General features: G+C 36.6%; 1 protein-coding gene across 6 annotated transcripts in view; it reads left to right on the top strand.

Annotated features, from left to right (window-relative positions):
* Nucleotides 1–14380, top strand: part of NVL (nuclear VCP like) — a 43694-nt gene that overhangs the window by 16498 nt on the left and 12816 nt on the right. For all 6 annotated transcript variants that reach the window (XM_054819637.1, XM_054819636.1, XM_054819640.1 and 3 more), the window contains 6 exons: nucleotides 209–427; nucleotides 987–1091; nucleotides 1919–1981; nucleotides 3361–3480; nucleotides 5281–5380; nucleotides 13405–13511. In XM_054819637.1, the coding sequence (XP_054675612.1) occupies nucleotides 209–427; nucleotides 987–1091; nucleotides 1919–1981; nucleotides 3361–3480; nucleotides 5281–5380; nucleotides 13405–13511 (714 nt within the window). The remainder of the gene's footprint in view (nucleotides 1–208; nucleotides 428–986; nucleotides 1092–1918; nucleotides 1982–3360; nucleotides 3481–5280; nucleotides 5381–13404; nucleotides 13512–14380) is intronic.

Raw genomic sequence — 14380 nt, 5'->3', positions numbered from 1 at the left:
ATGTACATAGTGCTTTCCTGGAACATTTTTATCATTATTGTTAATGTTATTTTATGTATTTTTATGTGTATTGTACAGAGTAATTTGCTTTATAGTAATTAATATTACAGTTGAAGAAAGTATTGCTTTGAAAAAGCCCTTTAAAAAATGGTTCTTAAAATCTAATCCAGTGCATAAACTTTTTCTCTTCCTTCCCCTGTACCCTAAGGATGAATTGCAGAGACTTTTGGATTTGCTGAAGAAGCAAGACCCCTTGCCTGAGGAGCAGCTGCAGCAGCTGTGCATTGAGATGAATGATTTTATTGTTGCGCTTTCATCAGTGCAACCCTCTGCTAAGAGAGAAGGCTTTGTCACAATTCCTGATGTGACATGGGCAGATATCGGAGCCCTGGAGGACATTCGGGAGGAGCTGACTATGGCAATATTGGTATGTCTTAACCTTACTTTCAAAGACTTTTTGCACTTCTCCCTGTGCAGGAAATAAAACTATGCTTGTTTATTTTTTAATATTTATTTAAGGTATAATATGCTGCCCGTGAGTTCTAACATGCTACAAACTAGAAATTTTGTAACATCATTTAAAATAGTCGGAATTCTATAATTTGCTTTTGAATTTGTTAAGTCTGGCGCATGTATTTAACATTCCACTGATTGTATCCATGCTTTCAGTATGTTCATTATTGCTGAATCTTAAGTATTCTAAAAGTTTTGTACCAATAACCTTAGTTTTGCAACTGCCACGCAAAAAATTGGAGAATACTTAGCTGGAAGGTTAGCAGTCTCGCTGCCAGTCAGAGGGATACTTAACACTAACACCTTAAGATGAGAACTTAAATAAATAAAATCTTTGCCTCTGAATAATGGTACTTGTCAGTGCAAGATAATAAGATGCTGATTGACTGTTTATCTGTTCAGCCTATAAAGAATCATCTGAAAGTTTCATGTTGGCTTTTTTTCACAGATAACTATGATAATTTTTTTTATAGGCACCTGTGCGAAACCCAGAGCAGTTTAAAGCTCTGGGCCTGACTACTCCAGCTGGTGTCCTGCTTGCAGGGCCTCCTGGGTGTGGCAAAACACTGTTAGCTAAGGTAATACATTTTCTGAACATGTTTAACAATACTGGAGATTCTTCTTGAAGTGGATGTTTTTGTAGGAATGACTGAGTCTGGATCATACTGCCAGAAATAGGGCTTTTGCACTGCTTCTCATCAGAAAATTCAATTTGGGCCTCTGTGCTAAAGTTATTTATTTTCTTGTCATAAAGTTACAATTTTGCTTGAATTGAGAGGGAATTATTGCAAAACTTGAAAGAATTAAGTTGGTTAAGAAGAAAGTAGCAAAGATGGGAAGAAACTCTATTAGATAACCACTTATACAGAATATTTCACTGTAACTAAATTATGTATTTGGAAGTAGTCTGCACTCTACTAATGTGTAGACTATTCCACACTATATAAATTTATGTATTTCTATTTATTATATTTACCTTAATGAAAATACTTTTGTTTTCCTTCTCCTCGAACATTTCAGTTCTTATGGCCTCCCCGTATAAATGCATATAATTATGCAAGTTTCCAGATTGCCACTCATCTTTGTCTTCCAGTGCTCTTCTGTAGTTGAATCTCTCTTTAACTCCCACTAATTATTGATAATTCTTCAGCTAGTAAGGGGGAGGGAGGTGTGGTGTGAATCTGGAACACTGCCTCCTTAAAGAGAGAGAACACCTTGTTAAATTCCCCGCCCCCCTCCCACTCTTAATTGCGTGTAATTATACTTTGTGCTGTTTTCTGTATTTTACAAACAGTTGATAACTATGTTCCTTCCCTTAAGTTTGTTCATTGCTTCATGGACAGAATGAAAGATGACATGAAAAATGTGTGGTTTATGTATACCTCTGTCTTTCCCTTTTTGATAGGCTGTTGCAAATGAGTCTGGACTGAACTTCATATCTGTGAAAGGTCCTGAACTGCTAAATATGGTATGCACTAATCATTGTGCTTTTGTTATTTATGGAATTCTTGCCCAAATCATGGGCAAAATTCCTGGTAATTACACAACTGATCCTGGTGCAATGAAGTTGCCTCACTTAACCTCTGCTTAAAGTTTTTAGCAGTGAAGTTGTTCATGTGAAAAGGAAAAAGCTATCTGGGTAGTTTAAGTATATATCTTGGTTCAAGTTACCTGGCAGATGGAGCCTTCTTGACTGAATTAGGATTTCTAGATGACCAACTACATGCATCATTGTTTTTATGTTGATCAGGGAGAAGAACAAAAATTCAAATTTACAGTGAGAACAGTTGGTGATCAGTAACTGCAAATCAGCAGCTTTCACTAAGCAAAACAAAATTTTCAGCTTTCAAGTTCAGAAATGTGTTTTGCCAGTCATTTTAGCTCCGTAATGGAAGTTTGAAACCTTGGAAAGCAATGTGGGGTTGTTTTGGGTTTGTTTTTTTTTCAGTTGATCAAAGTAATTTTTAAAGAGTTTAAATGTTAACAGATGAAAGTGCTGTAGTCTGAGTTCTTGAAGCACTGGACTTCAAAGTGTTTTTAGAGTTAAGAGAATGTGTTGAACTGAGCAAGATGGCTGCAGCCTACATCTTGGAAGACCATGGCAGTTACCTGTTTATCAATAATGTGGAAGCTAAAACAAAAATACTGGATTTCATTATTCTTTTCTCGAACTTTTTTTTTTATGTGTGCTTCAAGTACCCATACAGGCAGGAAATATAACTCTGAGTTAGTGAGGAGCCCTACTTCTTTGTGGAGTAAAGAGAAAAGGTCTGGCTGTGATTCAGAGACTGTGTTAAGACATAAATTGATTCAAAACATGTTTGTTTGGAAAAAGTGAAGTGTTTGCATTTATTACTTGGCAACCCTCACCCCTGCAATTCACCATTCAGAGTGAAATTCTGGTTTACTTTTCAGTTCCCTACCACCAACGCCCGTCTTCAGGCAATGACTATACGTATGTCAGATGTTCATTGTGTTCAGATTGCTCACTGGGTTTTTTATGAACAGTCGAACAACAACAGGGTCCTTAATGGAGATTGTATTTGTTAATTCTCATCAGCAGAATGATGTTGAGTTAGATTTATTCCCCAGAAAGCAGGAATTCTGTTAAACTCTGAATGGACTGCAAACTGTCAAAAGTGAGCTAGTGACAACTAGTTCCCATGTAAATCTTGATCAGTAAGGAAATACGGATAACTTTATCAGAAGTAAACTGGTTAGCAGGTTGCACTCCTTCCTTGCAAAGCACCTCAAATAGTGTTTAAAACTGCTTTTTTTTTTTTTAACATTTTTTTCCAAGCAAAATCTTCATGTCTTACATTCTTTTGCTGTGATTTGTCATTTTAGTATGTTGGTGAAAGTGAACGTGCTGTACGTCAGGTATTCCAGCGTGCCAGGAATTCAGCCCCTTGTGTTATATTTTTTGATGAAGTTGATGCTTTGTGCCCTCGGAGGTCTGACCGTGAAGTGAGTCCGTCTTAAGATATCTCCATTAATAATCTCAGTTGCAGCTTTTGTAGCATTGTGCTAGCAACACAAGTACCTAGAAGGGTAATATGTTCAGAAAAACAATCTGATTGGCTTTCTTATATCTGAGAAAAAATGTTGGCCAAATTTTATAAGGCTTAATACTTTTTTCATTATCTATATATATGTAGAAAATAACATCCAGAAAATGTGTGTATGTCCACCAACTTGGCTGTGTAGAGCCATAGGAAAAGATGGAGGAGTGCAGTTTAATATCATGTTTAATTTATTGCCAAATCCTGATACCTCCTTGCAACTGTAATGCTTGCATGAAGTATGTATTGATTTGAACATGAACTGGGTCATGAAAATATTTGAGGCAGGAGCATACATGAAATGTGTTAGACTTCAGAGCTATTCCACCCATGAAGTTTTCTCTGTCTTGTTTTTTTGTGTTTTGGAATAGGAGCTGCCTACACCTAGAATTTACTTCTGCTTTTGGGGGGGTTATTTTCTTAGTGCAAACTGTCAGTGCGTTGAAAGGAAAGCTGCTCTGTTTTTTATGCAGAGTATCTGTTTTATGATACTGTACTGGTGCATGTATGTTGATGGCTGAAAGAAAAGATGCTTTTTTTCAACAGACAGGTTGAGTACAGTACTGTTCAGATACTGCCATCAATGACTTTAACAGAAAGACTATAGTTCTAGTCTGTAAGGGAGAGGAAGTTTCATCAACTGTTTCTGAATCGTACTTTGTCTTCTGAATTTTGCGTACTTTACTTCCTATGAAAGATAGCCAAGCTGAAAAGGTCAGACTTGACTTCTTGAATGTCCTGAGGTGGTGGTTCCCACAGAGCCATAAATGAAGGTGTCCAGTACTAGGTACCACGGTAGGCATAGATGGTAGGCAAGGAGGGGGAACAAGTGTGCTTCGGCATCACTATCTCTCATGTCTGTGGTGGCAGCAGCAGGCAGCAACTTGGTGCCTAGAAGCCCACCCCTCCCCTTCACAGCCTCCTTTAAGCATGTGGAGGTACTATATGGGCAGGAGACTGCATTACTTGGGCTGTAATACTAGTGACAATCCTTGAGATTCCTATTTGAAACTCAGGGGTGTTTGGTGTTTCAATTGGCTTTTTGAGAACCGTGTGTATTTTCACCACATATTCTAATTATCCATAGGTGGATTTATATTTTTGTACATTTAAAATAAAACAGTAACACTTAGAACAACATTTGTCAAAATCATCGTGCAGTTTTACTGCATAATTGAACTTTTGTTCTCCAGCTCCTCTGCTTTCTCTCTCTGTCTCCCCAACTCTAGAATGAAATTCAGATTAAGCTATTGAGTGTGGTTGTAGCATGTCAGTACTATGGAGTTAACATTTAACTATGAGTAGCTCAGCTACTGAAAGCAAAGAGGTTTAAATATTTGGATAACTTTTTTTTTTCCAAAACCTGAATACTGAGAAGTTTTGGGTGTTCTTGGAAGAATGATTAGTATAAATATCGATATGTACTTATTTAAGTGAGCCCATAATTTTTAATGGGAAAGAAAAGGTTTTCCACATGTTTCAATGTGTGGTGGGTATACAGGTAGCGTGAATTTGGGGTGGAAACAAGCTGAGTCTATGATAGTAGAAATCTAGAATGCAGTTACATTAAAAGTGTGAAAAAGAAATTTTTTCTTTGAATAGTATTTCAGGGCAGGGAGCTAGTAGATTTTTTGTTTCTCTTACTTTGAAATATTCACATTCCCATTGTTTCCTCAATTTTGTTGACAAATTTATCCTTTTAAAGTCAGGAGCCAGTGTCCGAGTAGTTAATCAGTTGCTCACAGAGATGGATGGTCTGGAGAATCGTCAGCAAGTTTTCATTATGGCTGCCACAAACAGGCCAGGTAAGGACCCAAAAATCATAAACAAGAGAAATCAGACATCCTTGGTTCTCTTCTAATGAAATCATGTGTTCTTACATATTTGAATTCTATAACTAACTTGTTCTGTACTTAAAATTACAGTGTCTCCTCAAATCCATACCTTTTCTGATCAATTAATCTGTTCCACATGCTTGTGACAGTGAGATGAAGCAACCTCTTTAAAATGTCTTAATTAGCACCTGGTACTGTTGCTGTAAAATGCTTTGAAAGACCTTTGACTTAATTGGACTTTGGATTATCTCCTTGGAACATAAAAGAACAAGAGAACTAAACCATAAATTATGGGTTTTTTTGCTGTTTGCATTGATTTTTCTATCCAAAGCAACCTTATAGTTTTCCGCTATTTTTAATTTTTTTTTGCCTTGAGGATTCTGTCTCATCTTAAATCATTTTTCCATTTGCTTATTTTTTGCTTCCTGGGCTTCATGTTCTGAACTCATTTCCCTCAGCCTGAAGCTGTTCTGCTGTTCCCTCACGTTTTGTCAAACTTTGATATTGACAGCTGTCTGTGCCCTTTTGCTAGCTCTTCAATTTTTGGTAGCTTGTGCAATTCCTGCAGCATCTTAAGCGACACACTGACATCTACTTTACAAACACTATGTGTTTTACAGCCAACTTTTTTTTTTTTTTTGTATTATGGAGAAGTCTTGTGTTTTATATGTAGCAAGGAACTTGTCTCATCCTGAATTTGAACTCTGGATGCTGAGAGTTAGAAGTAAAGGATTTTGTTGTCAAGTATAGAAGGAAACATATGCATGAAGATGTTGCGCTTCTTGGTTATGAGCATTTTTCTGAATATTGGAACTGAAATACAGGGTTACTAGTCCATCGTGGTAAAACCATACTGGTTTAGGTACCAGAATTTTGGAAAGAATGTTTGCGCCTAGAGCACGTATTTGGCAAATTACTAGTAACAACAGGACACAGTTAGTTGGTTCATACCTGCATATATTAAATAAGGACAAGATGTAAAATTCTGATGAGAAATAGCTTAACAGGCAAAACTAGTAGCATAGCTACTTTGGATATAAATTGGAAGATGAGAAAGTTAAAATACTTGACAGATTGCTTGGGTCCTATAGATTAAGGAAAAATTTATCTGAAATCACCTAAAATAGGCAAATATGAGGGTTTTTGTTTTTTCCAATGGTCAAAAAATTCAATGATTTTGAGGAAAATTTTCCCATCTCTTGAATTCATTGCACCACTGTCAGGCTTTTCAGGCCTTGTACATGGTAAAGTATGACCAGTAGATGCTTTTTTTTTAGGTTTTCCTGGCATGAACTTAATGATTCTGACCTATCTAATCCAATGTAGAAAAGAGAATAAGGTTATACAATGTAGCACATCTATATATAGGTAGAGTTGGATGTACCAAGGGAGTTAGTACCTAGTGTCATCAAGTTGCCTTAGAAAAGAGATCTCTTGCTAAATAAGTTACGCTAGCGCAAATATTTATGTCAAGCAGCCTTATTTGTTCGTGTTTCTCAAGGCCTTCATATCTAATTGCTGATGACATTAAACTCCTCATTATCTCTTGACTGGTAGTTTGGGCTGTGAATTCCAACACTGCTGAAGGAAACATCCAGCTCGACTTCCTGCAGTGCCACCTCAGGTGTACCACAGGTATACGTGGGACGAATACTTTTAGGGCCAGTGTGCATATATGGCACTGTTCTGAGCTAATGACTCCTCTTGTAGATGCAGCTGAGTGCAAGTAGTTTAGTAGCTTTACAAGGACCAGTTTAGAGTAAATGTTGCTCAGATGTTAATTTCAAGATGTGAATACTCGGCTGTGGCAGGTTGGTCCCAATTCCCAGTTTTGCTGGGTTTAGATTTACACTGATTCAGCACTCGCTTATGGGTCTCATTTTCATGCATATATGAAATAAACATCTGTGCAATTATTAATCCATCGCTTTATAAGCCTTATACTGGATGCAGTTCTACCATTATGTTGGTATAAAGTACCTCTGTAATGGTTTGGGGATTTTTTTTATTTTTTTTATTTATTTTTCAGTTTTAAAAAGTCAGTGTTGCCTTTTTCAGCTACAGTGGTAGAGGTACTGTTTTACTATATCAGAATAGTTAAAATTACAATGCTTTCGTGAGTAATGAGGGTTGAACTAATATTTGAGGGAAGCTGGGAAATTTGTAAGGCATGAACTCAGCAGTGTATTACTAGCCAGTGACATTGATGAAAAAAGCTAATTTGAGGCAAAAATGCCAAACGTAAAGAAAACGCAAAGGCAGGGATAACAAATATCATTATCAAATCGAAGGTTATAAATGTATCTGCAAATTCTGTAAATGGAAATGAATTTTATCTTGGTAAAGGAGTTGTTTTTATCGTGTGGGCAAATAATTTTTTCTGAACAGCAAAGCTTGGCACATCCAATTTTTGCTAGGGGAGGCAATTATCTATGCAGTTTGGATAGGATGGATCTCTTGCTTCAGAAGGGTATCAGCTGTGTGTATGAATAATGCTTTGGATAGGTTTAAATTACAAACTTCTGTGATACCTGCATTTGTTAGTGTGGAGAAATATAGTTTCCAATTGATGCAGCTTTTATCAGAACAACTTTTACTGAAGTTGTGGTTAAATTGGGGAAACTGATTTTTCTCTGGTGTAGTTTATGCATGGTTTATGGGGCTTAGGAAGAGGCAGCGTTCACCTAATTAAATTTTGCCAGTATGGTCTGGGTACTTAATAGGAGCACACTGCAGGTAAAGAACAGTGAAGTAAAGAGTAAAGAACTCTTACCATCCTAAGAACGAAATGTCCAAGCGGAAACCTCTAGGAGAACCATAGCCTATACTGGCTAGTATACTTAAATGATTCTCACAAACCAGAAGAGTTGTGGTGCCTGAAAAGCTCTTTTGCTTATAAATTTGACATTTATAGGGAATATTTTTCTGTCATACTTATGTTGAATAGAGGTGCTGGGGGATTGTGTAATACAAATCTAAATAATATATGTGTCCCAGCAGAACTTCCTGGAATCTTCCACTGGGCCAGTATTGTGACATGTGAGATCTCATCTTCTTAAATCGATATTAGTATAATTTAATGGAGAGAAAATGACTTTTCAAGATGCTTCTTTTTTTAGAGTGGTTGCATGCATGGTAGCTTTTATAGTTGGTTGCTGTTACTGTTCATGACTGTTAGTGTGTATGTTGTCAGCATTGTAGTCTGAGACACCATGGTGCCAAAAGAAGTCTTCTCTCATAAAATTATTGTTGTTGTAAAAATAATAGTACCAGCAGTAGGGTAGCAGTGGCTCAACCAGTTTTGGCATCAAGGTATGTTCCTGGCACAGTTGTTCAGTGAGGCGTTAGCACCTGTGACAAGGTGTTATTATGAAATGGTGGTAGTTTATATACCCCATGGCTGAAGACTGCCAAAGTCTTTTTTTAATAGCCTTTAAGGACTTGGAACATTCTAATTCCCATTTTGCCAGAAGGGTAGGCACACAATAGCTTGGTTCCTTTGTTTATCATATACAGTCTGCAAATGGTAATTCTTATTCTGGCAGTGCTGAAATAAGCCTTTGATCTGTCCTTAAAAGCAGGATATTTGAATGTTTTTTGCACTTACTCAGTGACTTTGAAAGTACTCTGTAGATCTTTTTTGACTGCTGCTAAATTAGCAGGGATGCAGTATTCCCAACTCAATCTCTTTCCACCTAAATGCAGAAGTAACGTCAAACTTTGTCTGAAGAGGATTAAACTTCTAAAGCACTCAAGGTCATTAAAAAGACAGAGAGGAGGGGGGGAAAAAAAAAGGCAGAAATGTCGTGTCCTGTTACAACTTTATGGGTCAGAATAATTGTATTCTTTTTCAGTCTACTTCCTTGCCTAAATCCAAGACTAAATAGTTACAAAACCATCAAGCACTACTGTTAACTAAAGTCTGTAATTTCCCACAATTTTCTAGTTACCAGTATGAGTTTCAGTATTGGATACTGCTGCTTCCTGCTCTTTTTTTAGTTCCCCAGGCTTTGAACATTTATAAACTCTTTAGAGAAATGCTGACCAAGGCATCAGCAGCGTTTACCATGGGATCTAAGGAGCTGTGTGTAACCTGAGGAAACAGACTAACTGAGGAAATCAGTGAAACACTACACACTGATAGTGATTTAAGCTTGATGTAAATTTGGTGAGGTCTTTGCTTTTTTTCACAGTCTTTTTCTCTAGCTTTTTAAAATTAATTCTTGCAAAATTCCCCTTCTACTGTTATCTTAGAGCATGGTCCGAGTTTCACTGAGTTCTATTTTTCTTTAGCAAGTTTGTTAGTTTTCTAGAGCTATTCACCTGAACCACATGTTTTGAAGCACAGTAAAAAAAATAATCTTCAGTCTCTGACAATAGTCACAGTTTTGGTTTGAGTTTTTTGTTTGTTATGTTTATGCCTGTTTATACATGTTGCTGAATTAAATGCAAGATAAGATCTAAGAAAAGCACCTAGTATGTGAGGCATGGAACAATTTCTTTCATGATAGTTCTAATTCACACAAATTATATTTCTGTATTTCACCAGCCCTTGAATGTTATGTATCTTTCATAGTAACTTTAGTGGAGTTCGTTTGTTGTGTAGGAGCAAAGTTGTCAACTGCAGTGTTCATGTGGAGTCTCAGAAAATCTTTTAGGGCTTCTGAGCCTGTGTTCCAGAACGTCGTGAATGTGAGGACATAGACCTTGTATATTTCAAATATAATTTTAAAGGCTGTAGTGAGTGTAGAAGTTTGATGGACTCGGCAAAATAGACATCTTGCTGATAAGCACTGAACTTTGGTAAACATTGCTGACTTGTACAGTTGAGATAAGGCATAAATAATCAACTGGAAATGAGTGTCAGACTAACAGATTTTATTACAGGACAATAAAATGTCACATTATAGGGATACATGCAAAGATAGTTTCAATAGAATTTAATGGAGAGGATAAAATTTTGCAGTAGTTTGGAGAACAGTGTTGCAAAGTGAAATATTACATAATTTTCTAGAGGCTAGTGCCTGTTCTAACCTTTAAAAACAAAGTAAGGAATGGATGTACTCTAAATGTCTCTTTAGGTAATTTTGCGAAATTATTTGGAAAATGGTACTACAGTCTTCTAACGACGTAGTCAACACCATTGACTACTACATCAGAAAACCAAGACAAAAAAATTATTAACTAGACACTGCTCTTAATAGAAGTTTATTCTCTCTGTGAGACAACTGCTTGGAAAAGAAGTGCTGTGTGTTACCACGTTTCCATGTTTCACTTTCAAATTTGAGAGACAATAATAGGCTTTGAAAGAGGTATCTACGATAACTACCTTAATTTCATTAAAATGTTAAATGTATCTAAAATTAGTTGACTCTCTTCTGTTCAGATAAGTTTCAAGATAATAGATGTGGAGAGAACATTATGATTTATCAGGATGGAATGCTTTGAAATTCCTAAAAGGGGAACATTATTTGATTCTTTAAACAGATATGAAGTGTGTATAATGAGTGAATTTGACCAATGAGTAAATACTAATTTTCTGTGTAACATGATTTGAATTTTCAAGAACTTCAGGCCCAGGTCTGAACCGGCAGAGTAAAGTAAATTGACCCATGAGGAGACGGGGAGTGTAGATCTGTGTTTTAAACTTTGGTATGGTCTTCTCGTTGTAAACACCATTACTGCAGCTTACTGAGTTAATATGACTTGTGATAACTCTTTGAATGCAGGCAGTGTAATCATTTACATACAAGTGGCTGAATGCATTGTTAGACCATATCAGTAACTTTGTATCATTGGACAAATAGCATGGCAAGTGCCCTGTTCTCAGCATGCAAAATGGAAAGAGTATTTTCCATATCAAGCTTACTATCTTTAAAGACCTTTTGAAACTTTAGAATGGGGAAGTTATCAAGTGCGTGGTGTTGTAACGCAATCCCTATTGAGAGTACTTGTTTTCATGTTTGTAACTGATCTGTTGATCACACTTTGTCATCTCATCTTAATAATGTGGCAAGACTTATGTCCACAGACACACAAAAACAGGGAAGTGCACTTGTGCCAAAAGCAAGATACAGTATCATATAGAACCATGCACAGATGTATAAGAAAGATGTTTTTGCCTGAGCCTGCTATGGCAGGGATCCTGTTTAACCCTTGTTTCATCTGGCCTGGATTAAATTAATATATCAAGTTCTTCCTTTCTTTTCTCACCATTCATGTCACATTAGCAATAGCTGATATTTCCCGACATAGATGTCTTTGGCCATGACCGCTCTATCTTGGGGAAAAAAAATTGCTTTTGTCCAAGAAAAAGATAGTGGAGCAATTTTTAATGTATGCATCTCATTCTACTTTTTGTCCTTTAAGCATAGGTGAGAGAGTAATTTGAACAAAACTATGCATGTCTTTAAAAAGTGAATCAGGACTACATTGTGGTAGGATCAGGTAGTTAGAGTCTTGACAGACTTAAGCAAACTTTTTTCATTTGCAAAAAAAGTGATACTTGTGCTTCCATGCTACTGGTTTGGGTGCTGTGGTTTTTTGGTTTTTTATAGTAAGGATTAACAGCTTAATTTTTCCCAGTTCTTCACCTTTTGTATACCTGAATGCATGTAGTTTGACTGTCAGCTACATTTTGTCAAGCGGATGTAACGATTGTAAGGGTGTTGACAGCTTCATTTGGAGTCCTTGATAGTTTCCAGCTTAAGATTTAGGTGTAACTTTCAACTGTTACTTTTGGATAAGGTTCTTGCAATAGCTACCTAACACCTCTATATAACTTGCAGACTTCAAAAAAGTCTGTTATACTAAAAGTACAGTTTTCTTTGTCTTCTGTGGGTGCTTTTGTGACTTTGCTGTTGATATTACTGTAGTATGTAGGATATCATAGATTCATGTAGGTTCGAAAAGACCTTTAGGATCATCAAGTCCAACCGTTAACCTAGCACTGCCAGCCAACCACTAAACCATGTTCCTAACTGCCACATCTACACGTATTTTAAATACCCCCGGGGATAGTGACTCAATAGAATTCCTCAGTGAAATAGAGCAAGTAATACCATCATCGGTTTTGGTAGATGGGGAAATGGGGCATCAAGAAGCATTTAGAAACATCATCCAGGCAGTTTGTGCTGAAATACGGACAGGAATTGAGGTCTTTCCCAGGTTATATGCCCTATTTGTATCTCTTGTTACACCAATAGTCCTTAGTATTTATATCCTCACTTACTGTTTGTGGAAGGTGGGCATTGAAGCCCATAGTGCTAAAAGGCTTGTAGACATTTCTATTACATTTAAGCTTTGAATGGTTTCTATAAATGTTTGTGGTGATTTTTGATTTCTTTCTTCTCCACACATAATAAAATTTGGAGTCTGTAGTTCTTCCTAAGAAACAAATTCTGTACTTTGCAGCTCTATTTTGTGTTTTCAAGGGTTTCCTATTTTACCATTCAGGAACCTTAATATGTAGTAGGAATGCAAATGACCAGTAAAATTAAGTTTACATATTGGTGCTTATGATTGGTGCTGTGTACTTGTTAATCTTAATTTATCACTGTGCCTTTCAAGTAGATTTGCAATGGTTAATATGGGTACAGTTCCTTCCAATATAACAAACTGGAAGCATTTTTTTTCCCCTCATTATGAATTAATGTGGAATTCCTCACTTCACCATGCTAGGTATGAGAGTAAAAATGTTCTAGTGCTGTAGTGCCAACGACAGAGTTGCCTTCGTTTGTGAAGAGATGAAACTGGTATTTATGAGCCATCTTTGAGCAGATGCAGCTTAATTGTGCTGGGTAGTAGACGCTTCTACTTGTCAGAGATGAAACTATTTCAATCAGCTATTTTAATGCTCAGAGCTTCACATCATGTCACAAAGGCTTCTTGGAATCTGGGTACAAGTATGCATATATTCCTTCTCATGTGTACAGTTTCCTAAGAATATATCTCATTTCTGGATTTTTTTTCTTTTTATTTTCCCCCTGCCTAAGATATAATTGACCCAGCTATCCTGCGTCCTGGTAGACTGGATAAAACACTCTATGTGGGTTTGCCACCACCTGAAGATCGACTTGCTATTTTAAAGACTATCACCAAAGTGAGTATTTGAAAATAAATCCTTATCTTGAAGCTTGGCGGAATGATTTAAGACAAAGTAAATTTTACAGGGAATTGCAGCATCCTGTCTCACGAAACGCTTTCAGATAATACGTGAGGTCATAAAAAGAAACTGTCAGCCACATCAGCTGTTAAATTTGCTCTGAGACTGCAAGGCATTGATAAATCTTGAGTAAAGCAAACCTGTTGAGTATAGAAGCTGCTGCCTTTATAGTCACAGTTTGAACAGATTTAATTAAAAAATTCCTATCTGTGTGAGTAATGGGCCTGGAAGTGTTTTGTAAGCTTTTTTTGGGGGGGTTCCACACATTCACCAAAATGATTCACAAGCTCCAGCTGTATTTGCTCAACAGTAATTGTGACACTTAATTGCCTTTAGGATTAAAGGAATGTTGTGATGATAGAGGTTGTAAGTCAAAGTAAATGTGAAAATGTAAAATACATTCATGGGTCCTCCCTGTGGTTAATGGCATATTCTGCCACTTCAGAGATTTGGATTAGAGAATTCTATGTGAGTATTTCTCAAAGTACAGTACAGCAGTAATCAAGGCCTTAAAAAAAGAACATACAAAGCATTACGAATTACTTGGATGTTTCCTACTTTTTCCAGTAGATCAGCATCGATTGTTAAGAGCAGGTGTTCTATCAGATTTTTTTTTTGAGCTGCAAAGGAGACCAAGTCTTGGCTATAGAGAAAAGATAGCACTGTGTTATGAAAAGCATGGCAAAAAATATTTGGCAAATTTGTAAAAAAGATAATTCAGACTTGCGTAAGCATAAAGTTGTGGTGTAGACAATAATTGATCCCATAGGAGAAGAAGTATTTTCCCACGTTTTACTGTTAGCAGT

Source organism: Grus americana, chromosome 3, assembly GCF_028858705.1.
Source record: "Grus americana isolate bGruAme1 chromosome 3, bGruAme1.mat, whole genome shotgun sequence".
NCBI lineage: Eukaryota > Metazoa > Chordata > Aves > Gruiformes > Gruidae > Grus > Grus americana.
Note: the sequence above shows the minus strand (reverse complement) of the source record. Positions and strands in the feature narration are given on the sequence as shown.